Source organism: Corylus avellana, chromosome 1, assembly GCF_965113065.1.
Source record: "Corylus avellana chromosome 1, dhCorAvel1.hap1.2, whole genome shotgun sequence".
NCBI classification, from domain to species: domain Eukaryota; kingdom Viridiplantae; phylum Streptophyta; class Magnoliopsida; order Fagales; family Betulaceae; genus Corylus; species Corylus avellana.
In genome coordinates, this window is record NC_142490.1 from 17,282,386 (window position 1) to 17,310,025 (window position 27,640).

Genomic DNA, 27,640 nt, shown 5'->3' on the forward strand with positions numbered 1-27,640 from the left:
GAATCTAGCATCCTATAATGATCCGCTAGACAACAAAAGAGACAGCGGGCAAAGTGAATGGGATGGATGAATATATTTAATGGTGAAGATTGTTTTATAAATCTGGTGGACTTTGTAGCCAAACGCTCCAGCAGACTCTGAAGCTCAATTTGCAACGGCTAACTAGAATTCTAATAGTAAGTGTTCTCAGCCTCCTACAATAAATCTTCAGCACAATAGTTGTTGTCATCATGACAATAGTAATTTCTCCTCCTCATGATTTTCTTCTTCTCCTTCTTTCTTCCCTTTTTTTTTTCCCATTCATAAAAGATGAGCCTGGTATTCTGTCATGGTGCTTCCTAGATATTAATTTACTGATTCACAAATTTCATTAAGAGAACTCTATGAAAAAAGAAAAACTGACTAACAAATCATGCTCAATATCACATACAACTGGGATCTCTATCTCTGATCAGCTTACAATATTGTTTAAATTTATGGAATGAAATTTGATAAGCATAATGAGAAAGACAAATGAAAAAGTTATGCAGGATCTTTACTCAAAATCATCTCTCTCTTTCTCTCTCTCCCTCGCTCTCTCTCTCTTAGTTTTTATAGTCACTCTTCATCTGCTCAGCTCCTCATCCATTTAAATATTCTATAAACATGCACAATACTATATTAACTATGTACTGATCATACGTTTTCTATCTGATTTTGTTTCTTACAAAAGAAGAAAAAGTCCAAGTGGGTGCTGTGAAGTAAAGAGCCTCAATAGAGAAGACAAAAGTCAAAGTTGACAATTGCAAGGAGCAGTGAGATATTTCCAAAAAATGAGTAATATTCGTCAAAGGGCTTCTGGTATTACTGGACAAGATCATAACGATCAAGAAGAATTCGATTCCGCTAAATCAAATACGTCACCAGCTGAGGATATTATAGATGAACGTATGGCGAGTGAGTGCTCTCACATTATTTTTTGTCAATAACTTTTGCAATAACTCTTAGGGAGAAGTGTTATGAATTCTTTGCTTTATATGACGCACACACAAAAGAAGAAGCAGAAACATTTCCTTTGCTGCCTTACTTGATATTTCATATCTTCCTGCTTCTTTAGTATCTAAATGGTATGATATATCACCAAAATATAATACTTCATATGCCTTCTGCTTCAAAATTTCCAGGGGAAAAAAGATTTTACTACCTTGACACTACCGTTCCCCTCTATCAAGCTGCCCGAAAAGGAGATTGGAAAACTGCTGAGGCTCTATTTGAGAAATATCCAGATGTCTTTAGTCGTCCCATAACAGAAGGGAATGACACAGCTCTTCACATCGCAGTTGTAGCAGAATGGGAAGCTTTTGCAAAAGAAGTGGTCAAATTTATGGTTCCAAAAGAAATAGCATTATCAAATTACGTTGAAAACACAGCCCTTCACTTTGCTGCAGGATCAGGAATCGTGTCGATTGCCTAGGAGATGGTGGAAAAGACCAAGGGACTGCCATTAATCCGTGGTGCCGGTAAAAAGATACCACTTTACGTGGCAGCTTCAAACGGACGTAGAAAGATGGTGATGTATCTATACCCTCGGACTTCTTTTGAAGAATTGGAACTTATCGAATGCATTGATATCCTTGTTGCCACTATTATGACTGGTATGTATGGTATGTACGTATTTGGGAGTTTGAGAAAATTAATTTACAATTTGATCTACTTACTCAAGTTTAAATTGAACGTGAATGTGTATATCATGAAAATTTCACAATGGCATAGAAAGGTTATTTTCTGGACAGAGTGGTTTCTATTGCGACATACGTACTGACCATACATTAATGATTTTTGAGCCAATTAACCTTCGCAATGATCAAATCAAATGTGTTTGTTTTACGGACAAATATAGCATTGGATATTCTGAAAAATGATCAAAGTTTAGCAACTATGGAGAATAGCTGTAAGAGGATAGCATTGCAAGAGTTGGCTAGAAAACCTTTTGCAATCGGCAGCAGAAGTCTGCTATCAGTATGGGAAAGATGCTTAAACAACTCCTGTGAGCTTTCCTACAACACAATTTTCTTTACTTTGAATGAGATACCCACGGCAGTGGACTGTGGGCTGTGGGCTACCCAGTCAACTTTTTTAAAAAAATTTATCAAAACATTTTTAATAAAATGATGTAATTATAACTTTATAGTTGTTTCCAATATCTATTGGACAAGAAAGTAGTTAACGGAGTTCTTGATTTAAAAATGCTTGTAGTACATGTCTCAAATTTATAAAATTTAAAACTGAAAGTCTCAATGTGAAAGCAGGAAAGCACAAACGGTTGGTGACATAATTTTCCCAACTTAAAATATCATTTTTTTTTATGAATCTTACTAAGATATATAATTAGTGCAGTTCATAAAGATTGTAAAATTGATATTTCTTTCTTATCAAATGATATTTAAATATATTTTTTCTTTCTTTCTTTTTTCATAATCACAGGATTCAAAGGGATGTGTAACAAAGCTTTGATGCAGACATTAACTCATGAATTAGTTTATCTCCTCTGGAAAGAGGTTCTACTATTGCCAACAAAGAAGTTCAAAGATCTAGTTAAGGAGCATTCGGCTTTTATTTTTAAAGCCGCAGAATTAGGGAATGTTGAATATCTAATTATACTAATACACTCTTATCCTGATCTCATATGGAGAGCAGACAAAAACAACCAAAGTATATTTCATATTGCTGTTAAACATCGGCAACAGAGCGTGTTCAATCTAATATATGAGATAGGCTCTATCAAGGGTATCATTGCACAATATACTGATGCAAATAAGAACAACATGCTACATTTAGCTAGACAATTGGCTCCTTCAGATCGATTAAATATCATATTAGGAGCAGCTTTTCAAATGCGACGAGAGTTATTGTGGTTTAAGGTGGGTGGTAATTATATGATCAAAATTTATTTTTCTTTTGGTTGCACTTTCACTTCTCAATTATTTATACCTCGATCATTGTAAAAGATAGAAAAGATTGTACCGCCTTTATACAGGAAGATGAAGAATATAGATCAAAATGGTAAACATGTGTATACGTGTATCTGCATATGTATGTTGAATATAGATGAAAATGATCAACATGGCCATAAAGATCAAGTTGGTAAAGCTACCGATACACCTTAGGAAGTTCTCACGGAGGAACATAAAGAATTAAAAAAACAAGGTCAAAAGTGGATGAAAGACACGGCAAACTATTGCATGCTTGTGGCGACACTGATTGCCACAGTAGTTTTTGCTGCAGCTTTTATTGTACCAGGTGGCAACAATCAAGAAATAGGAACACCAATTTTTTTGAAAAGTAATTGGTTTATGGTGTTCTTCATATCAAACGCAGTGGCACTACTTTCTTCTTCAACTTCAATACTAATATTTTTGTCAATTCTCACTCCACGTTATGCAGAGTGAGATTTCCTTGCGTCATTGCCTGCAAGGTTGTTTTTTGGACTTACAACACTCTTCATCTCTAGCAAGTATGCTTGTGGCTTTTAGTGCAACTTGCTTTTTGATTTATTACAGCGAGGTGGCATGGGTTCCAATTGTTATAATTGCTTCGGCTGGTGTCCCAGTCACTTTATTTGTTGGGCTACATTTTCAACTCTGGGCTGATATTATCCGCTCAATATATTGGTCTAGGTTCCTTTTTCGGCCACATATACATAGACTTTTTTAGCAAAAGATGTTGATGGGCAGGTGATCAAAATTTGAAGTCTAAGTCAAACAAAAACAAGAAAGACTGTAGAAAGAATGGTGCAAGAAAAGATTATGAATTGATGTTCTTCTAAATCATTTCCATCAAGACTTTAAATTGTTCTTCATTGATTAGAACTACCATTATTGTTATTTATTTATTTTATTTTGCATTGTACTTTTCTCTATAAATCCACAGTGGGTTGATTAAAGTCAAGCTACCCATTAGTAAGAACTTTCATTTTGTCAACTGATTCGTACTATACTTCTCTTTTAATATCAGTACATATAGAAGAAAATAGAGGGACACAAAATTTGAATAATTAAATCGTAGAGAATCGAATCTGTTTTGGGAGATTGTCTACATTTATGAGGCTGCAAGAATGATATTTCTATTTCACTATATATGAAAAATAAAATGATTATAAATGGTACATTTGGCCTACTCTTTATCAAAGTCCTTAAAATTAGTTATTGGATACAATAAAATTATGAATTTATTGAGATGAGCTCAATTTAAACTTAGCTAAAATTCATATGAAACTAGAATTCACAACCCAAGAAGGAATCAATTTCTTGTTCACATGGGTTCCATCACTTAACACCCTATAATGGCTAATATTCTCTCACTTGAAAACTGGTTTTAGAAAAAAGAACAACACTGAAAAATCTCTAAGAATGCTCTATATATAGATGCTAGACTTAGGGGAATGAATAGGTCTTGTTGAATTAACCTACTAATTTAATTAGTATTTAAATCACAGTTCAACAAAATTCAAACATATATTGATTCGAATAAATGAATATTGTATGTGGAAATCAAACACTAATTAATACACTAATTATACATGTATCATATGATGAAACAATCAATATTAATCAAGCATCAATATAATATCAATACATGATAAAAGATAAATAAATAATCATCACATTAATAATGAAACACAATATTTATCATACCACATAATCAACACCAATGATATTTATTGTTGAGAAAAATTTACTTGCTTTAGAAAAACCATAGAACTTAGTCCAGTTCAAATGATATTATAAATATAAGGCTTAATAAGACAAAAATATTCTTATAAATTCGAAAAAACCAAAAAATAAAAAACTCACCAATTAAGAATGTGCGACCAACAGGTAGAAGAAAAAATGAAATGTATTATTAATAAAGATAAGACATTTATAAAAACCAAAAAAATTCATTGCGTAGAAACTAAAATAAACAGGATCGATCAGAATTGTTTGGTAATAAAACAGCACTGCGCCAAATATTTTCACACAGCAAATCCTTCATAGTTCATCCAAGTCTGATATTCCTCATCAGTAGGTGGTATCCCTTGCTGCAAACCGTTGATAGTGCTAGTGAGGGTCTCCATCTGAATTTGCATTTGTGTATACCGAGTATCCAACGACGACATAATATAACACTTGATTAACCAGATGATACATGCAAACACGCACACACGGATTGGAAGTTTTAATCCCGCAAATGGCCAAGCAATATCTGAATATTCCAAGGAAAAACATTCGCCAGCACTTGGTGGGTTACTCTGAGTTCTTGAACCTGATTTGCTTGGCTTGAAGGAATCCTGCTTTTTCGATTTAGATGATTTTAATTGCCCATCTAGAATCAATAAGTATAATTAGTTACCAACAGCACGAATGGCACCAGAGAATACTCAACAAGTCAGCAGCATATATATATATATATGTGTGTGTGTGTGCAAACATACACACAAAGCTGAAGTTTAAATATAGGAAAAAGCGCTGATGATTGGAAAAAAATAAATAAAAAATAAAAAATAAAAAACCTGTGGAAGGGCGTCCATTTTTCTGATCATGAGCAATATCTGACTGCGGGTTATTTCTTCTTGGTTTTTCTTCCCTTGACTTCGGGGAATGCACTTCATGCTTTGGTTTTTTCATTCCGTCTCCATTTCTCACCCCTAGAGGATTGCAACATTTTTTTGTTCTTGCTTCACCGGAAGGGAATAGGACTGTGAATTGATTATACAGCGGAATATCATCGCTCGGAGACGGCACGGAATATGTCCTCATTTTCCCTTCTAGAACGAATTAGTCGGGCACCAAAAATGTTCAACAAGTCAATGATATGTCTGTTGAGTAGATATGTATGTCAGCCAATGATTAAGGAAGTAGCTAAAGCTAATGCACCTCGATCCATTAATTAAATTTTTTACCATATATATATGGTTTATTAACAAGAAAAATTAAATATATATAAAAATTATATCATAAATCCAAAATATGAAACCCTTTCATCATAGCCGACGCTAAAGTAATTTCCTGACTTATGCGGCCAGATCTCACTGAATATTGGTCTCAAACAACTAACGAAAGAAGATCACGTAGAAGAGAATTAGGTTTCAGGTGAAGTACTGAAATATGTATACTAAAATTAAGCATATAAAGAAAAATTATTTTCATTTAGACTATTTTCTGATTGTTTTTATATGTTTGTCTAAGAAAAATGAAATTTCCATTAAACATAATCCTCAGACAATTTTCAAATGATCTTGAATGCTTCAAATTGAAAATTTTACTAATTATCAGATCATGATATATATATATATATATATATATATATATATATATATATATATGGTGATGATGGAGATCGAGGAGAAGACAAATGAAAAGAGTATGAGACTAAGAAATTGATTACCTGCAGAGATCGATATATGATGGCGAGGATAATCAGTCAAAGTACAGTGAAACCCTCCAGGCCACTGGTTCGAGACCCCTCAACAAATCAACCCAACCTTAAGCCTCAAGGAATGTACGTATTGCAGTTTCTATCAGGTTTTGAGGGTTTATAATGGTCAGCATATTACGAATCTTCATTATTCAAAGTCCATTAGAACACAAAAAACTATGAGAGCATGCATTAAGACAAAGTCAATGGCAATGAGCAGCTGGATTATCACTTTTTTTTTTTTTTCTTTAGAAAGAACCCCCGAGGTTTCCTAGCCTCCGAGGCTTACAAATCCTTAAAAATAAAACATTAGCACATATGCTATCCGAAATGTGAAAGCAATTAGGTCAATAAATGACACCTGCAAGTGTGAAAGCAGTAGCTACTGATCAAGACCGACTTTCTTAGTAAATAATAATAATAAAAAGTCTGAACTAGTCTTTTTTTGTTTTTTTAAATAGAGGTAAGTAAGACTAAATACAAACAAAAAACACAGTTATGGTAAAAAATTACATAATCCAAAATACAAAGACCAAAAAGAAAATATAATCTTGACAGTAATTCAACAAAAACTTCACAAGGGATCCTCAAGAAGAAATCCTAATTGAAATGCAACCTTTTCACAATCAAAGTTTCATGTGATTAATAGTTAATTAGTATAACATGTCCTTTTGATACTTAATATTCTAGACTTATAAGTCCCTTGTCAACCAAGAAGGGATAGGTTTTTTGGATTTTGCTATACTTTATGCGGATTCTAGAAACTATATATATATATATATAAGAAAAATTGGAGATTTTCAATAATAAATCAGGAAGAAACATTTACCTCAACAAGAATACTCTCGAAAATAAATACAAAAAAATCCTTCATCCAAACTTGTTCTAAAGACTGATTAATATCCGCCTTTGCTAATTTGTGTGTAGCTTCATTGGCTTCCCTCTTTATATGTCTCACAAACCAGATTGAAAACTATTCAGAAAAAGTTTATCAACTTCAATCAATTGCCAGTGCCTACTCCAACACCGCCCCTCTTTCCGCAATGCATGAATTATTTTTACTGCATCTCCCTCCATTATAATATTTTGTATCCTATTCTCTACAAAAACCCACCATCTTCCAAGCCGCAAAAGCCTCAGCTACAGAAGGATCATAAATATATGGCATTGTGGAGCACAGTGATGCCAGCACTTTCCCTTCATGATATTTGGCTATTATTCGTACTCCTATCTTCTTTTTATTTCTTTCTACAACAGCATCCCAAATTGTCTTGATCATTCTTACTGGTTGCCTTTCCCATATCAACATCCTAGTTGCTCAGTTATTTATTCTTGACATTATTCCTTAACCATGCTTTTTAAATTTCCTCCACGAACTCTCTTGCACATCACCATGAATCCCTATATTTCTCTACAATTTTTGGGAGCCATAGGCACCAGCTCTAGATCCTCATCATCTAATTAATCTCTTCATAAGAAATTAGCAGGTTGCCAGGTTGTAGGTGTTGTGCCAAATACTACATAAATTAACAGATAATATTTAGTACGTTTTACTCACAAGTATAGTGCAGCAAGTACAAGATCAATCACAGGAGGATTGTTGATTTTATTTAGAATTGATTAAAAATATCAAGTTTGTCACTAGATTGATATTGATACTGAGGAAAAGAAATAAAGAGATATAAAGATAAAGTAAAGGTAGGGCTTTGATATCTACCTCTAATTATGCTCAACTAATATAACAATATGCCAATGATCCAATCATATTATGAATACCTAATGTTTGCCAACCTAAGGGCATTAGTGTATACTTCTTAAGCTATTGATTTCCCTAAGCAACGAATTAGGCATGGGTGTATACTCTAACTTTTTTCTTTCTTAAAGGATTTAGCATGGGTGTATACTAAGTTGTTCTTTAAGAAAACATGAATCTATGAAAATCGACAATCATATGAGGCCTAGGGTATGGGTGTATACTCCCGATTCCCTATGTTGATTAACCCAAGAATCCGGCGTGGATATCTTTTGTTACTCTTGTTAAACCCAAGACTCGGTCATCTAAACTGATTTAACTAACTTGTCCATACTACATGCATATACTAGCCAATTACATACATATGAGGAATTCAAGAAAACAGGAATTAATCAAGTTAAGCAACACAATATGATTATCACAAAGGCGCCAATATTGAAATATTAAATGAACATAATTAAGGCTTCAATCTAACCCTCCTTAAATGTTAGTTATACATAATTAAAATAAAACTAAAAGAAAAGAGAAAAGAAAGAACCGAAAACCGCTCCTAGAAATAGCCTCCAAATTCCTCCCCCAAAGTTGTGTCTCTTCAAGGATGATTATTCTTAAGGTTTAGAGGTCTATTTATAGGATTTTAGAAGTCATTATTACACTAGTAAACCTTGAAAATTCGTAGGGATTTAGTCCTATTACAAGTGGGACTTGAAAAACCCTAATATGGAAGGAAAGTGAGTCTGGCCGCAGCTGATGTGTCACCAGCGCACGGGTGCGCTCGATCGCAGGTCTTGTGCGCTCGATCCTATGTGTGAGGCACTCGATCATACATGACTGCTTTGCTGCGTGTCCTCTCTGGCAGTGCGCTCGATCGTAAGGAACCTGCGATCGATCGCACTATCAGGAACTCCAATTTTTCTCAATTTCTTTCTCTGAGCCCAAATCTTTTAGATTTACTTTCTTTTCTTCCAAAAGCCTACAAAAGCATGGAAAACATATAAAAGAACTAAAATAGCACAAAGTAACGATATTAAGGAATTAACACACATAAGTTGAATGGCTAAAATATGGATATTTTGGCATTTATCAGTAGGTGGGCTGCAGCGAAGAGCATCAATAAGGAACATGATAAATAATTCTAGATCTTGAGTCTATCAATGATCTAATAACTCTTTTCAAAACTATAGAGTCTATCTATAGCCCAAGGAAAAATATGAAGAAAACTTACCTATGAGTAATTCTTATTTAAGAGAAAATTGATAAATTAACATAAACTGTTTTTCTAGAGACTATAAGCATGTATTTATAGTCCCTAGGCTCCTATTACTAGTAGAACATGGAATAATAACTCCAAAAACCCTAATCCTACAAAAAACAAGGAAAGAAAGTTAGTTTAAACGCAAAAACGTATCAAAACATAACATAGTGTTCCCGCGTGCGCTCGATCGCAGTACGCGGGCACTCGATTGCACCTCTAGGGGCCTGGTGCGCTCGATCGTAGTCAACGTGCGATCGATCGCAATTCCAGGAGCTCTACGATTTGCATCATTCTCCTCTTGTTAGAGAGAATTTGCCCTAAAATTCGGCCAGTTCTTTCTACAATCCTTTGGATGTCCAATTAGCTCATTCCATTCTCATATTCTCAAAATCACAAGGCCATACCCCATAAAAAACATGATGGCTCTAATCATTAGCAGACTGCAACGATGATGTTGAAGGCCCTGCACCTCACCTTATCGTGTAGACTTGCCATGCCTTTCTCGTGCCTGGTCTTTCCCATAAGCATTGAAAATCTTCAAATAACTAGCAACGACCCCATCACCTTTTGATAGAACCTTCCCCTCTGCCATATAGATCTCATCACAAATTTGGTTAGAAGAATTTGACAAAATAGCATCTACCCCGATGAAATCAACATAATTAATTGGCATAACACTCAAATCAAAGGCTTTATCCTCAGGGCTCTTATCAAGCACATGATGTGTAGAATTGTCATCAAAAATTGCAAAACTATCCAAAAGATTTACCTCTTCCAAGGGTTTCTCCTCTTTATGAAAAATTGCAATACTCTCTGAAAGGTTTACCTCTTCCACTTGTTCCACAAATTCTTCAAGCTTTTTAAGGCTCTTGATGTCGTGCGGATGATTAGGAACATTTGACCCTGGCACCAAATCCAGTTGAGGTTGAATATGTCGCAATGATGGTATCGCTTTCGGTAATTCTGCTCGAACCTCGTCGACAAATCTTCCCAACAGCTCCTTTATTAGCCCCAGTCCACTCCCTTGATGCTGCTTTCTGTGTCTGTCAACTCCTACTTGGCTAAAAAGGATTGACCATCCCCTTGTGAAGGTTTTAGCTCTACCAATGGGCTATGTAGCAACGTCAATCTGGTTTTACCCAACATGAAGCTATACGTGTTCTTTGTTTCATCATGGATAGCAGCTTTATCATCTTGTCACGACTTGCCCAATAACAGGTGACACGTCTCCATGTCGACCACATCACACCATACAGTATCTCTATATTTAGCTCCGATGGAAAATGACACTAGACAACGTTTAGAAACCGTTACCTCGTTTCCTTTTGTGAGCCACTCCAACTGATAAGGAGTAGAATGTACGTCTCTTGGTCTCAAGCCCCAACTTCCGAACTGCTTCCTCTGAGACTATATTCCCATAACTCGTTGGGTAAATGATAGGCTTGGCCCCCTTGCCTCCCGTGGTGCATATAGTTTGAAATGGTCGGCACGTACGTTTAATGTATCGGGACACTAAACGACACTTGATCTCCGCCCCCTCCTTAGGCACCAACTTTGCCATCTTCCTAGGTACTTCTTTTTGTGAAAATTTTCTATTTTTTTTTTCTGCCACCATAAACTCTTTGGGGTGCAAGTAACCTTGGAATTCCGGTGTATCGAGTTTAAATCTACTCACCCGCTAATTGGCATGAGCTTGTGCAAGCTGCTAACGTTCCTGCGTTCAGCATTTCGTAAACGGGCTTCTAGATCCATTCCCATTGCGACGACACCAGTCAGAGACTTGGGTAGTAAGGTCTTCAATTTGATCCCTCATGGCCCTGAGTCGATCCTCCTTGTATTGCCACCACTCAGCGTTAGATTTGCCTTCCGCCTTTGCGAATCGCGGTCTTGGTTGGCAATGAGAACTGTTCGGCCGAATGATTGCCGTTTGCTCCCTACGTGTTGCCTCTATGCGCATGTGCACCTTGTTCATATCTGCAAATCAGTAGCTCCTCCCCATTCATGGAAAGTAACTAAGCTCTGATACCAACTGATGCAGCGTGACTTGGTCGGCTGCAGCGAAGACCATCAATAAGGAACGGGATAAATAATTTTAGATCTTGAGTCTATCAATAATCTAAGAACTCTTCTCAAAACTATAGAGTCTATCTATAGCCCAAGGAAAAATATGAAGAAAACTCACCTATGAGTAATTCTTATTTAAGAGAAAACTGATTAATCAACATAAACTATTTTTCTAGAGGCTATAAGCATGTACTTATTGCCCCTAGACTCCTATTACTAGTAGAACACGGAATAATAACTCAAAAAACCCTAATCCTACCAAAACAAGGAAAGAAAGTTGGTTTAAACTCAAAAACACAGCAAAACATAACATAGTGTTCCCACGTGGCTCGATCGTACCTCTAGGGGCTTGGTGCGCTTGATCGCAGTCAACGTGCGATCGATCGCCGTTCCAAGAGCTCTGCGATCTGCATCAGTTGTAGAGTGAGAAATTCGTTGTGATCGATGAAGAAGCCAAATGAATGAAATTGTATTATCAAGTTTACGTAGATAGATGTTTTTTTTTTTTTAATTCTTTTTGTAACAAACTTTGCATTACTGAAATTGGGAACCAAAGTCCTTATTACGTATAGGGAGAAACAAGAGAGGGAGGTGGATCTTTTCGACTATAAATGGAGGTGGAAGGAGGGAAGTGGGGGTGGGGGAGGGGGAGGGGTAAGTGGGAACGCAGCCCAAGAAAACTCTTACTGCGGCCTAAAATGCCTCATGGTGGGCGTATAAATTAGTACTTCCGTGAACTTTTCTATCCTCCGAAATGGAAGAGGCTGGAAGTAGTAACATGGTATTAGCAATAACAGATTCTATATGCCAGTCTTGAGTTATAGAAGGTTGCTGTAGAGCTAAGATAACCACCAAAGAGTCACCTTCAATGATGAAATTCTTCAGCTTCAAAGAGGCAGCAAGCTAAGCTGCAAGGGATTCACCAAAATTTGGGTCACAAGGGGGGTTGATCTAAGAGATGGCCTTGATGATATTGCCCTTAGAGTTTCTTCACACGGCTTCTTGGACAGAAAACTGCTCTCTAATAGTAGTATCAAAATTAATCTTGTGAGAACCCGTTGGAGGAGGGGACCAAAGTTCCTTTGAAGAAAGAGAGGAGGACTTCCAAGTTGTTGCATGATCTAAAGTGGTTCTTCTGATGGAGCTGGCAAGAATGTTAATATCTGGGATGGCACCTTCATGCGCAACTTTGTTTCTGGAGAACGAAAAAAGATCATAAAGAACCGAAGCAAAAATTTGAAACAAATGTGAGTTAGTCTTAGGAATGCCAAAAGAGAGATGGGGGTGGATGATGCCTTTAACCTAGCTTGAGAGATGAAGAGAGGACCAAGCCAGGGAATCAAGGGGCCAAAAAGAGGATCTGCAGGCTACCCTAGCAAAAATGCATCGAAAGAAGAGATGAGAAAAAGAATCATCTTCAGAGTTGTAGAGAGGGCAGAGGGAATCATAAGGGGGTATATGAAAGACTGCTTTCAACTTGATCTTTGAAGGGAGAATGCCCCAGGCTATTTTCCAAATAAAGAGAATCAGCTAGCAATTTATTCAAGATTCCATAACAATTTCCAAGAGCTAGACTCTAGAGGAGAAGTTGCAGAGTTAATTATGTTGCTACTGATTAACCTATAAGCTGAACTAGAGAAAAAAAGGCCATTTGATGAAGGGGTCCAAAGGAATTTCGTGGGGGGGATAGGGCTAATGGGAATTTTCTGAATCTCCTCGACACTATGGGGAGTGAACAAGGCAAGAAGAAGAGGGAGATTCCAAGAGCCATTTGGGGAGGTGAGATTTGAAATCGTCAAATTTGGATGAGAGGATTTGCTCATTGGAAGAGGAGAAGGGAGGAAAAAAGGAACAACTAGAATCCTAGGGGAGTTCAAAACTGAGAGGGAGGAGAATCTATGGATTCTATGGTAGGCACCTTGGGAGATAACAGGCTGGGATTTACAGATGCCTTTCCAAAGCCAAGAGGAAGAAAAATGGGAGCAGGGGGCTTAGATAGATGTTAGTTTTTAATGTTATAGTAATGTCTATTTGAAAGCTCTGAGTGTACATTGATGATACATGATTTTTTTTTTAAGGATGTATATTAGTTTATCTCAGATCATTTATTTTTGCTTTTCGCTATAGTATATTTTGATAATTAGCATTGTGTAGTGATCTCAACTAAAATTAATTAATTTGAAAGCACTATGAATAATACTCCATGTAAATTTAATTATTTAATCTAGAGGGTTCACTTACACGTGACAATTTCTCTGTTGGGGAGTATAACAAGCTGCAGAAAAGAAAGATTGGGTCTTATAAGATTCTGCAGAAGATAAATGAAATTGCATATATACCAGCTATGTTTTCCAATATCATTTGAAGACTTTTGACGTGTTAAACATGAAACACTTGATTCTCTATTTTATTGATGTGGATAGAGATGACTTGAACTTGATGGCAAGTTCATTACAACCCGGAGAGGCTAAGGCAAATGAGTTAGTAGTTGAGCTGTCCTATACCAAATTAATGAGACTATAATATCTTGACAGAAGATCGCGCAAGAATGACACAAATTGAGTATAAGATTTGAATAATATCTGTTTGCTTTGTCTCCAACTTTGCCTATATAAGGACATTTAGTCTGCGTTATTTTTCAGTTTAGTTTTGGAGTATTAATAAAATTTTAGTCTTTCAGATTTATTCTGTGTTTTTATTTGGAGCAACTAAAGTATGTGTCTTCCGTAATCGTTATTTTCCCTTTTCTTAAGTTCTCTTTACAGATTTCAATTTTTAAGTTTTGTTTACTCTCATATGCTGTCAAAATAATCTTAGTTTTACTTGAAGTCATTTTGAGTGCCTTTTAGAGTTATACCCTCCGTCAAGTACTCAAAAGACCTTGTGTTGAGGAGTAAATGATCACCCTAAAGAGAAGGACCGGGCAGTAACCAACGGAAAGTTGTTAAAAGTAACTAACTATAAAAGATATAATCCACAACCTAGTAAAAGGGGCATTTTGCTCTCTGGCCAAAACTTTGTCCATTTGCAATTCATTACTTAGATTCTCAAAAGATTTTGTTGAGTTTATAAGCATTAGAATTATCCTCCCCCGATACCTTTTTTGATAGGCTCCATTGATTATTTTTTCTCTTTACAGGTGCAATTTGATTAGTGTGTCCGACTCAAGAAAAATTGTTCTAACAAACAGCAGCATTCCTATGATTTATTCTAGCTACAAGTCTTTTTTTTTTTTTTTTTTTTTGGGGGCAACTTAATCTTTTTCCTTAGTTGTTTCAAAACATGCAAGATTAATTTGGGTGTATATAATATTTTAATAGTTCAAGAACAAATATGAAAAACGATACATAAAAAGGATTATATTGCTAAAATCACAAACTTAGACTTTATATTCTCTATTTTCCTTATTATATTATTTCTGAAATATTTGAAATATTTATTATGCTTTTAAATATTTTAAAATTACCGACATCACCCAACTTGATGTTGTGCACTCACATTACTCTGAAGGACGTACAAATAAAAATGCATTTGGAATTCCGTCAATTAATCTAGTCTTACAAATTCGTCCTTCCATTTTTGAAGATTACTCAAGGACGCGTTCCCTCGGCAATATACAAATAAAAATACATTAAGGACGCATGGTTGATTATATGTTATTATTAAGTTAATTATAATGGCGTTCTAAAATTTAAAAGATCTTTAGATTTGTTTTTTACACATGTACATAGATTATATATATTCAATTTTTTTTTTTTAAAAAAAAAATGATTGAAAATGAGAGGGCAGCGACTCCTGTTTTACATATATTATATTCAAATAAAAAATATTGAAAATGAGAGGGAAACTACTCCTGTTTTAATTCTCTCTGACCAACACTACAGAATGTCAAAATGTCGTGGTCAAACAATTATTTTTGTTTATCAAGGTGGTTGAATATGAAACATTGAAACATAAGGTGGATAAAATAAGTTTTAAATAAATGGTCGCTATGACCTTTTATTTATTTAGTCATATTTCTTACGGGTGATTTACAGACAAGGTCAAATATGGAGGGCTGACGGTTCTGAATTTAGTGTGACTTGGATGTACTTTATTTGGATCTAGAAACTTGGAAAGCTTACAACTTGCCTGCAGACATTATTAGGGTTGTTAAACTAATCTTAAAATATTAGGGCATCACATGCAATACTAATGCATTACAAAATTTTAGAAATCAAAATACGATTTGATCATTAGTGACGTCAATCTCACACGAAAGCATTGCTTGCAAATATATATATTATCGAGAGGAGCTTCCTGTAATTTTCGTTTCGTATTAAACAAAATTATTTACTTGACTAACTTTTTAAATCGTTAGATTGTTTGCATAAAAAGAAAATGATTTTTATTTATTTTTAACATTTATTATTCTAATCTTCTAGGTCCCTCGACGACAAAGATTAATTCCTGCTCTTAATTTAATTACGTGGATTCTAGAAACTTGAAATGCTTACTTACAACGGGCATATTCGTGCAGACATTATTTTGGTTATTAAACTAATCTTAAAATATTAGTGCATCACATGCATTCATACTTTACAAAACAATAGACTTAGATGTAAGGTGAGAGAATCTACCATCCGATCGACAATGATCCACAAACAAGAAAACAAAAACGACTGCTGACAAAGTGAACGCGCGATGGATGAATATAAAACTTATAATTTTTTATTATATTTATTTACGTTTCTCACTAAATAATGGTGAAGATTGTTCTATAAATCTGGTGGACATTGTAGCCAAACACTCCAGCAAGGTTTAGTATCAAAAACTTCGTTTCCTTTAACTGCTCAGCAGATCACTCGGAGCCTCAATTTGCAACGGCTAGCTAGAGTTCTAATAGTAAGTGTTCTCAACCACCTACTTCAACATATATAAAAGTCGTTGTAATCATGCTAATATATAGCAATTTCTATTAGAGTATGTTTGAGATTGTATTTGAGAAATAGAGCTTTTTTTAGAAATTGCTGTTGTAATCAAAAAGCGTTTTTTGGTAAAAGCTTTATTTTAGTTGTTTTTAAGCTTTTTGAACCCTTTAAAGTTCTTTCAAATTTTTTTTACCAAACGAATATTTTTTTTTTAACGGACTTTTTGAGTGTTAAACGAACTCCAAAACAGACCCTTAATCATGTTAAGCAAATGTCATGCATGTGTGCCTTTTTTTTTTTTTTTTTTTTTTTTCACTTGCCCTTTTTGTTTGCAATTCATAAAACATAAGCTTGATATTTCTGTCATGGTGCATGTTTCCTATATACTAATTTACTGCTTCACAAATTTCATCACGAAGACTTTCTGAAAAGGAAAAATTGATGATTTGTTGTGAGGGGAGGCTTACTGCAGTCCTGCTAAATTGGCTAACAAATCATGCTCAGTATCACATGCAAAGCAACTACAACTGGGATCTCTATCTCTGATCATCCTACATGTTTAAATTTATGGAAGGAAATTTGATAAGCATAATGAGCAAGAGAAATGAAAAAAGTTAAGCTGGATCTTTATTCAAAATCATCATCTCTCTCTCTCTCTCTTAGTTTTTATAGTCACTCTTCATCTATTTAATTAGTATTCTATAGACATGCGCAACACCATTTTAAATATGTACTGATCATATGTTGTCTATCTGATTTTGTTTCTTACAAAAGAAGAAGAAGTCCAAGGGGGTGTTGTCAAGAGAGCCTCAATAAAGAAGACAAAAGTCAAAGGTGACAATTGTAAGGAGTAAGATATTTTCAAACAATGAGTATTCCTCAAAGGGCTTCTGGTAGTATTGGACAAGATAATGATCAAGAAGATTTCAATTCCGCTAAATCAAACATGTCACCAGATAATGATTTTATAGATGATCCTTTGGCGAGTAAGTGCTGTCACATTATTTGGATAAAATGATCTGTTAAGCATAGGCCAAGAGAGACCCCCAAAAGAAAATTTTCATTTGCTGTCTTATTAGATATTTTGTATATATCTTCCTGCTTCTTTAGTATCTAAATGGTATGATCTATCATCAAAATATAATAGTTCATATGCCTTCTGCTTCCAAATTTCCAGGGGAAAAAAGATTTTACTACCTCGCCACTTCCGTTCCCCTCTATCAAGCTGCCCTAAAAGGAGATTGGAAAGTTGCTAAGGCTCTATTTGAGAAATATCCAGATGTCTTTCGCCGTCCCATAACAGAAGGGAATGAGACAGCTCTTCACATCGCAGTCACAGCAGAACGCACTGATTTTGTTAAAGAACTGGTCAAATGTATGGATCCGGTTGACATAGCATTACCAAATAACAATGGAAACACAGCCCTTTACTTTGCTGCTGGATCAGGAATCGTGTCCATTGCCCAGGAGATGGTGGAAAAGCAAAAGGAACTGCCATTAATCCGCGGTAGCGGTGACAAGACCCCACTTTACGTGGCAGCTTTAAACGGACGTAGAAAGATGGTGTCGTATCTATACCCTCTCACTCCTTTTGAAGATTTGGAAACTATCGAACGCATTGATATCCTTATTGCTACTATTTCTACTGATATGTACGGTATGTATTTGGGAGTTTGAGAAAATTAATTTACAATTCAATTCAAAGTGAATGTATATCATGACAATGATCAAATCAAATGTATTGTTTTATGGACAGATATAGCATTGAATATTCTGATTAAGGATCGAAGTTTAGCAACTATGGAGGATAGCTATAAGAGAATAGCACTGCAAGAGTTGGCTAGAAAACCTTTTGCAATCGGCAGGAAAAGTCAGCTATCAGTATGGGAAAGATGCTTAAACAACTCCTGTGAGTTTTCCTACAACACAATTTTCTTTAATTTACTTGCACAAATATGTTACCTTTCCATAGTAGTTGCTTGCTTTTCTAATACTAATCAGAGATTGATGACAATTTTGCTCAAATCACCTAGGAATGAGAGAATTAGCTTACTTGATCACACCAAATCTTTAGCTGATATCTATTTCAATAACTATGGGAAATTCTAATGGGATAAATCATTCTATATTTAGATGTCTCGATCATTGTAAGTGGGTTTTTTATTTTTTATTTTTTAAATTTTTTTTATTGGTGGGGTGGGGGTTATAGCTAGAAGAGCATCTTTTTACGTAATTAAAGTGTATCGATCTTTATGCCTAGAAAAAAAAATTTATAGATGTTTATAATTTCTTTTTAAGAAATGCTAGGGGTCAATATTTTTCTCATATTTGACTCATCTCATCTCACAAATCAACCATTAGATTGATGGACTTATGTGAACCATACATAAATTAATAGTTGATCTATTGAATTTGTATGAAAATATGAGTTAAATATGAAGAACTTATTGACTCCTAGCATATATTTCTCTTTATTTATTTCTTTGAGAATAGGCTAGTCATTCAAATAGCAGGACATCTATCCCCAAAACTCCTAAATTTGAGGCCGTTATTCTTATAATGCTTTGATATATAATTATGAAATATGACTCATATAATATATTTAAAAGGAAAATGGTAGGCTTAAAAACAAATTTTACAATAAAAAAAAAAAAAAAAATTTACAAATTAATGAGGCACAATATGATTTGGTTTTTCAAAATTTGAATTTATCTCCTTTCTAATAATATATATTGTACCACATCAGTTTATAAATTTTTTTTTGTAAAATTTGTTTGTAATTAAGCCTAACATTCCTCTATTTAAAATACATTATCAACTATACCGATTTGCAAATAAATTGATCACCTTTTTGTGAAAAATAAATACAATGATGTCAATTTCTTAACAAATAAATAAAAAACCAATGAAAAAAAGTTTGGGTCTTATCTCATGGCCAGTAATGTAGACCCACCGTACCCCACCGTGAGAGTGGAGATCACGGAGGCCCCACAACATCCTCTGCGTGACCTCGGTGGCGGGCGGGTCCTAAGGCCCTACAATCGAATGGTGCATTACATGTCTTAAATTTATAAAATTAAAAGCTGAGGTCTCAATGTGGAAAGCGCGAAAGCACAAACGAATGGTGCATGACATAATTTCCCCAACTTAAAATATAATTTCTTTCTATGAATCTTGCTAAGATAATTATTGCAGTTCCCATCTTTATTGATTGTAAAATTGATATTTCTATCTTTTCATCAAATGATATTTAACTAGATTTTTCTTTTTTCTTTTTTCATAATCCCAGGGTTCAAAGGAATGTGTAACAAAGCTTTGATGCAGACATTAGCTTATGAATTAGTTGATCTTCTTTGGAAAGAGGTTCTAGTATTGCCAAAAAACAAGTTCGAAAACCTAGTTAAGAAGCATTCGACTTTTATTTTTAAAGCTGCAGAATTAGGGAATGTTGAATATCTAATTATACTAATACGCTCTTATCCTGATCTCATATGGAGAGTAGACAAAAACAACCAAAGTATATTTCATATTGCTGTTAAACATCGGCAAGAGAGCGTGTTCAATCTAATATATGAGATAGGTGCTATCAAGGGTATCGTTGCACAATATCCTGACCTAAATGAGAACAACATGCTACATTTAACTGGACAATTGGCTCCTTCAGATCGACTAAATATCATATCAGGAGCAGCTCTTCAAATGCGACGAGAGTTATTATGGTTTAAGGTGGGTGGTAATTATATGATCTAAATTTATTTTTCTTTTGGTTGCACTTTCACTTGTCAATTTTTATACCTCAACCATTGTAGGAGATAGAAAAGATTGTACCGCCTTCATACAAGAAGATGAAGAATATAGATCAAGACCGTAAAGCTGCATATACACCTTGGGAATTATTCATCAAGGAACACGAAAAGTTGAAAGAACAAGGTGAAAAGTGGATGAAAGACACAGCAAACTATTGCATGCTTGTGGCAACATTGATTGCCACAGTAGTTTTTGCTGCAGCTTTTACTGTACCAGGTGGCAACAATCAAGAAATAGGAACAGCAATTTTTTTGAAAAGCAACTGGTTTATGGTGTTCTTCATATCAGATGCAGTGGCACTGCTCTCCTCTTCGACTTCGATACTAATATTTTTGTCAATTCTCACTTCGCGTTATGCAGAAGGGGATTTTCTCGCGTCATTGCCTGCAAGGTTGTTTTTTGGACTTACAACACTCTTCATCTCCATAGCAAGTATGGTTGTTGCTTTTAGTGCAACTTGCTTTTTGGTTTATTACAGTGAAGTGGCATGGGTTCCAATTGTTATAATTGCTTCGGCTGGTGTCCCAGTTACTTTATTTGTTGGGCTACATTTTCAACTTTGGGCTGATATTATCCGCTCAACATACTGGTCTAGGTTCCTTTTTCGGCCACATAAACATAGGCTTTTTTAGCAAAAGATGTTGATGGGGAGTGATCAAAATTTGAAGTGTAAGTCAAACAAAAACAAGAAAGACTGTAGAAAGAATGGAGCAAGGAAAGATTATGAATTGATGTTCTTCTAAATCATTTCCATCAAGATCTTCATTGATTAGAGCTACCATTATTTACTATTTTTAATTTGCATCGTACTTTTCTCCATAAATCCGTAGTGGGTTGATTATAGTCAAGCTACCCATTAGTAAGAACTTTCATTTTGTCAACTGATTCGTACTATACTTCTCTTTTAATATCAGCACATGCTTATAAAAGAAAATAGAGGTACACAAAATATGAATAATTAAATCACAGAGAATCGAATATGTTTTGGGAGATTGTTTACATTTACGAGGCTACAAGAATGATATTTCTATTTCACTATATGTGAAAAAGAAAATGATTATAAATGGTACATATTTGGGCTACTCGATCTTCATCAAACTCCTTAAACTAGTTATTGGATACAATAAAATTATGAATTTATTGAGATAAGCTCAATTTAAACTTGGGTAAAATTCATATGAAACTAGCTAGAATTCACAACCCTAGCTAGAAGGAATTAATTTCTTAATGTTCACATGGGTTCCATCACTTAACACCCTATAATGACTAACGTTCTATCTCACTTGAAAACTGGCTTTAGAAAAAAGAACAACAACGTTAACATTGAAAAATCTCTAACAACACAAACTTGGGCCTTTTCTTCAATCCAATTTAGACAAAAACTTTGTCTAAATACATATTTGGTGAACAGGCTACTTATAGTGGAGTTAATTTTTGTCCAAAAGAAGAAGAGGGAATATTTAATATGTGCTCCTGATTATATTAATTAAGATGAATACTAAATTTAAATTTTGTGCATAAAACCCACATAGATGGATGATGCCCAACATTGAATATTTAGCTGAAATAGGAGTGAATTGTGAAGTCAATGTTCAAATTTATACCATCTAACTCTAATATCATGATAAGTATACCACTTATCCCAAAAGTTTTTAAATCGTTAAGAAGTGATAAATTTAATCATTTAATTAATACTTTAACACGATATATTGAGCATAAATACAATGATTTTGAATCGACCTTTGACAACGATCAAATCAAATGTGTTGATTTGTTGACAGATATAGTATTGACAATTATGAAGAAGGATCCAACTTTAGCAACTACGAAGAATAGCAAAAAGCGGATATCATTGGAAGAGTTGGCAAGAAAACCTCTTGCATTCGACAGCAGAAGTCATCTATCAGTATGAGAAAGATGCTTCAACTCCTGTGAGTTTGTCTACATCACAAGTTTCTTTACTTGCACAAATCACACTAATGACAATGTTACTCAAATCACCTTGGAATTGAATGAGAAAATTAGCTTACTTGATCACACCAAATCTTTAGCTGAAACCTATTTCAATAACTATGGGAAATTCTAATGAGACTAATCATTCTATATTTTAGATGTCTCAATCTGTCACAATATCTATCACATAGAAGAGAATTAATGTAACTAGCCTTTTTTTTGTTTTTTTTGCTTGTTCAGACAATATTTGTAGCATCTTTTACTTAATTCAATTGTATCGATCTTAATGCTTAGTAAAAAAAAAGAGTATTATTTAAGTGAAAACTTCAGAAAAACTTATTGAACTTCCACTCATTTTGAAATTATTCTTTAAAGTTTAAAAACTCTCAATTTAGGGTATCGAACTTTCAATTTTTTTTCAATATCGCTACCGTTATGATTTTTCGTTAAATATTCCCCCAATTGCTCATCAACCTGTCTTAACAGTCGTTCATCACATGTTTCTTTGCGCCATACGCGCACAACACAATAGCTTGCATATATCTTGCCTCCGGCCGTCACATGTTCTTTGCACCCTGGCAGGACATTTGTTGGGCAAGCTGATCATAACCACCCTGCATCAGTATATACTACGTTTCGTGTCAAAAAAAAAAAAAAAAAAAAAAGTATATATGACGTCTCATAAGGTTTTTTTTAAGAGGGCTTACCAAGTTTTTTTTGTATAACACTAATCACAAATTGACGAAACTTTTACTCAAATTACTTTTGACCTTGGGTAAAAACGAATCAAAGAAAAGATAGATAAATTTTATGTTGACCAATTAATTAGTCTCACTGGCCAATAAAAGAATTTTGGTAAAATCTTATCACTAAAAGAAAGAAGACTAACAACTCAAACAGAGAAATCTCATCTCTAAAATAGATTGAAAAAAAAAAAAAAAAAAAAAAAAAAAAAAAGCTAAAATAATTCTCATTTATTCATTGATTAAAATAAACTCGTTCACATTGATATATATATATAGGCACTAGCCTCTTATTTGATAAGTTAGCCACTACTACATAGGATGATAAACAAGGGTACTTCAGTGGCTGATCACAATCAACTACGTTTATTGCAATGAGAATTGTTTTCAAACAGCGAATACAATACAAGTATAATTATACGATCATCTACAAATAGAACATCAAAGTCTAATCCTCATCAGTAGATGGTATCCGTTGTGGATTATTAAATGCAGAACGAAGTTCCTCCATAGTGCTAGTGAGGGCACCGATCTGAATTTGCATTTCTGCTAGCTTAGTCTCCAGCAGTTTGAAATGATTGTCAAAACGCGCCGTCATCAGCTTAGACCAAGCAGGAGTCTCCTCTGCTGTGGACGGCGAACTCTCCCTCCGTCTTCGTTTGGACTCTGCTATATTCAACAACAAATCAATCATAATTAACATGGCAATTTAATAATAAGGCAAATAGCCAACAAATTATATACCTTGGCCTGGGCTTGTTAGGGACAGTTTAACCATAGGCGGCTTTTGCGGTGTATTTGGTCCTTTTTGCCAATCTAGAAAATAAATATATAGTTAGTTTTGTATAGACACCCAACATTACAAATGATGTATCAAAAATTTATATATAATTTTAAAAGACACATCAATTTTAAGAATATACAAAAAAAATAATAATAACAATAACATTCCTAAAGGAAAAACCTTTGTCATTTAGCCGTCGCTTTTTATTTTTTTCATCGTTACGGTGAGGAGGGTCTTCTTCCTCGCAGGGATTAGACTCTTTTTTTTCATTGTTATGGTGGGGAGGGTCTTCGTCCAGGAATGGATTAGAATCCTCATCATCTTCGGGCGAAGGACTCCGAGGTCGTTTAGGCATTTGCTCTTGTAGAATAAGTAAGTGTAATTAGTCTAGCACAAACGCCCAACGTCACCGCCAATGGTGCCTGAAATAGAAAATATTTCAATATTAACCAAATATGCAATATGCGGAAAATATATTTTCATATATTCTAACAATGATATTAAAAAGCAAGTGAGAAACATATACTATATGAAAAATACATGTGTTTATCCTATGCTAAGAGATACATGTTACTTTTTTAAAGGTTTACATTGTAAGAATTCTTCCAACCCAATTTGTAGCCTGTAGGAAACTTTTGTCTATTACAAATTATCTTCTCGTGCCTAATTTAAATGAAATATATATACGAGTATGATAAGTAAATGTGAAGATTAGCAGTAGTCAATATAATCTGAATAATGTTATTCGTTACACTTATTTGACACCAACCGATGTGATATGTTTGAAGCCACATTCTTTCAAATAGAATATTGTTACTCTTCACACCTATTATTACACGGACATAAAGAGTAGCATTACTTCCTCAAATAATATTACTATACCCTAGCTAACAAAAGTCCTGAAAGCCTTATCCGATAAAGGTCCTGAAATCTATTGAAAAGTTTCTATATTGTTGTTAAAATAAAAGGATAATTAAAACTTTACTCCAATCTAAATACTCTAGAAATGGTATAATATAAAAACTAAAGATAAAAGAGAAATCATAAATCTGAAAATATCAACATGAGAATAATGGGGTGGTGTATAGATTAATTATTCAAATATGAAACCCTTTCATCGTACAGCCGACGGCCCGACGCTAGAGTTCTTTCAGATCACTAACAAAATTAAGCAGGTGACACTGGGTATCTATGATCAGAACTGAAAGCAATTTCCACTTTGATAATGTCAGCTAGGAATTCACTGGGTATCTTGAATGCATGAAATTGAAATATTGTATTTATTTTACTAATTATAATTGATGTAGTAGGATTAATCAGACAAGTAAACGGTGATGGTGATGAAGACAAACAAATTAATACCTGTCTAGAGAAGATAATCACTCTCCCTCGACAAATCAATCCAACCTCGAGGAAGACAATGCATGTCAGGCTTACAGAATTTATAACAGTGATCACTGACAAAGTCAATGGAAATTATGATCTACTTTTTTATCTTTTTTTATTTTTTTATTTATTATTTTTTTTTTTCAAGATGATTGTAACCCCATAGACTTAAAAAAAAAAAAAAAAAAAGCAGCACACGGCATCCATAATGTGAAAGTAGTTAAGTCAACTAAATGCGACAGCTGCAATTGTGAAATGTGAATGCAGTAGGTTGGCCAAATTCCCCAAACGCAACCTTTAATATTTAAAAATATTAAAAATATTTTACATGGAAATAAATAAATTAACCTTAAAATCAAACTGAGACAATGCAGTAGGTTTCATAATTTTTTATTTATGGATCTCTCTCCTAGAGGCATAGACTTTTGTTTTGTGGTCTATAGACACAAAACAAATTGTTTTTGTGGTCTTTTTTTTTTCTTTGATATGCCAAAAAAAAAAAAATGGATAGAGTTTTAGAAAAGGTAAAAGTTTGAGAACTAATTTGGTGGAGGCTACGTTTGAAAAAAGTTATATATATATATAGTCTACAAAAGAAAATTGGTTTTTCTTTTTTTGATTTTTTCTAAGTTTAGGACACAAAATTACCTTTTACTTCTCGATGAAAAATATATTTTAAAGTAACTTCTTTTACATTTCCTTATATCATTAAAATATTATTTATTTACAAAATAAAAAATAAAAAGTAAAAAACTCTTCGATGGATTCTGCATCTTTGTAAAACTCTCCAAAAGATTAGTGTGTTTCTCCTTCAGTAATTATTAAATTAATTTTAATGGTGTTGTAAAGGTTAATTAAAAGAGCGGTGATGATGACAGAATTATAAATGAGTTGGCAACTACGATCTCGGTTTTTGGATTTTATTCTTTCTGACTACACTACAAAATGTCGAAAGGTCAAATGATGGCTCATTGGCCCATGGCTAATGGTTATATTTTATTTATCTCCCTCCCTAGTCCCTACACTCAAACTATATATATTCACCTAAAAAAACGAAAGAAAATACTATACACTCAAACTATATATATTCACCTTAAAAAAAAAAAAAAAAAAAAAAATACTATACACCATTTATTTAGTAATTTAGTGGTCTGGACCTTTTTCGGTGATTTATTAGTGAGGAGTTGGTGATTTACACATAAGATCAACGCGCCATAGTTATATATATAAAATAAGGTCAACGTGCCACATGGGCGGCTAGTAGCTCTAAATTTACCGACTTTTTTAATTGTGAAGAGAAGCCGCCTTTCTAGGCATCTTCTTTTCGCAAGACTTTTCTATTTTTCCTTTTGGGTGTCGAGCTTGACGCCTACGTCCTATGAGATAGAATGGGCTTGAGCCGTTGGAAATTCCTTCCGCACTCTACGTCCCGCATAACGATTGACAGGTTCACCTTCAACGAATAAATTTGTCTCCCGCCCCCGCGTATCACGGACTTGGTTGGCGACAACGAACACTCGGACCATCCATGTTGGCCAAATGATCGGTAGGAACCTCGTGTTGGGTGCGCGCACGCCCCTTCTTCTGCACAATTAGGCCACCAAACCTCTCCTCCAAGTGCCGCAAACGAATCGCCGGTTGCTCCTTACGTGCTGCGTCCGTGCGCACATGCACTTCGTTCATGTCTGAAAAGCGGTTGCTCCTCCCCATTCATAGAAAGTAATTGAGTTCTGATACCAACTGATGTAGCGTGACTTAGTTAGCTGCAACGAAAAACATCAGCAAGCAGTGGATAAATACTTCTAGATTTTGATTCTATCAATGATCTAAGAAATCTTCTTGACAAAAGCTAGATACTCTCTAAGTTTTGAAGAAAAAGAAAGAAGAACGCTCAACTCTGAGGTTTTTTATTCAACAAAATCAATAATCAATATAAACTCTTCTTCTTGGAGGTTATAAGCATATATTTATAGCCCAAAACCCAAAACTTAATAAAATAAGACTTTATACAAATTTTGTATGAGCTAGCTATTAGAAAAACTCGAGAATGAAGAAATATAGCTTCTGGCTATAATTGCAAGAAGAGCATGGTTGCAATTAATTTAAATAATCGTTGATTTAAAACCACAAGGATTCTTTCAAATTAATGAGCATAAAAAAAATAAAAAAAAATTAAAGTAAAACTTTATCTAACAAGTAGATATGAATAAAAGTAATTTCTAACTTATGTTTTAAAAATTTTATCTCTAGGGTTTCTACGGCCAACGATCTATAGATGCGTACTGTACATAATGAATAGTCGGTGCCTTTGAACAATCAATTGGTGCCCACCTGCATGCTTTTGGACAATTTTTCCAGCACATGAATCGTGGGAATTGTCCTATTTGAGGACTTATAAAAAAACCCTAGGTCTCATTTCGCCCATATTACGTTATTATACAATCTGGTTAGTGTCTCCTTCTAGTTCCACCTTTTGATGTTCCAATTCCCTCGCAAAAATTGCACCTCTTTAAGCTGTCATAGCTTCTGCAGTAATCGGATCAATGATGT

The 27,640-nt window shown here is 34.4% G+C and overlaps 1 protein-coding gene, 1 non-coding gene and 1 pseudogene across 2 annotated transcripts; 2 read left to right on the forward strand and 1 right to left on the reverse strand.

Moving 5' to 3' along the window:
* On the reverse strand, positions 1–105 carry LOC132173195 (small nucleolar RNA snoR99). The gene has a single exon (XR_009439286.1). It is a non-coding gene; the product is annotated as a small nucleolar RNA snoR99 (small nucleolar RNA).
* A 707-nt stretch (positions 106–812) lies between these two features.
* LOC148588012 (uncharacterized) lies at positions 813–3,693 on the forward strand (annotated as a pseudogene).
* Positions 3,694–17,872: 14,179 nt separating this feature from the next.
* On the forward strand, positions 17,873–20,856 carry LOC132169295 (uncharacterized). Its single transcript, XM_059580351.2, has 4 exons — positions 17,873–18,074; positions 18,174–18,326; positions 19,707–20,143; positions 20,227–20,856. The coding sequence occupies exons 1-4, from the start codon at positions 17,888–17,890 to the stop codon at positions 20,854–20,856; spliced, it is 1,407 nt and encodes a 468-aa protein (XP_059436334.2). The 5' UTR covers positions 17,873–17,887.
* Positions 20,857–27,640: the final 6,784 nt, after the last annotated feature.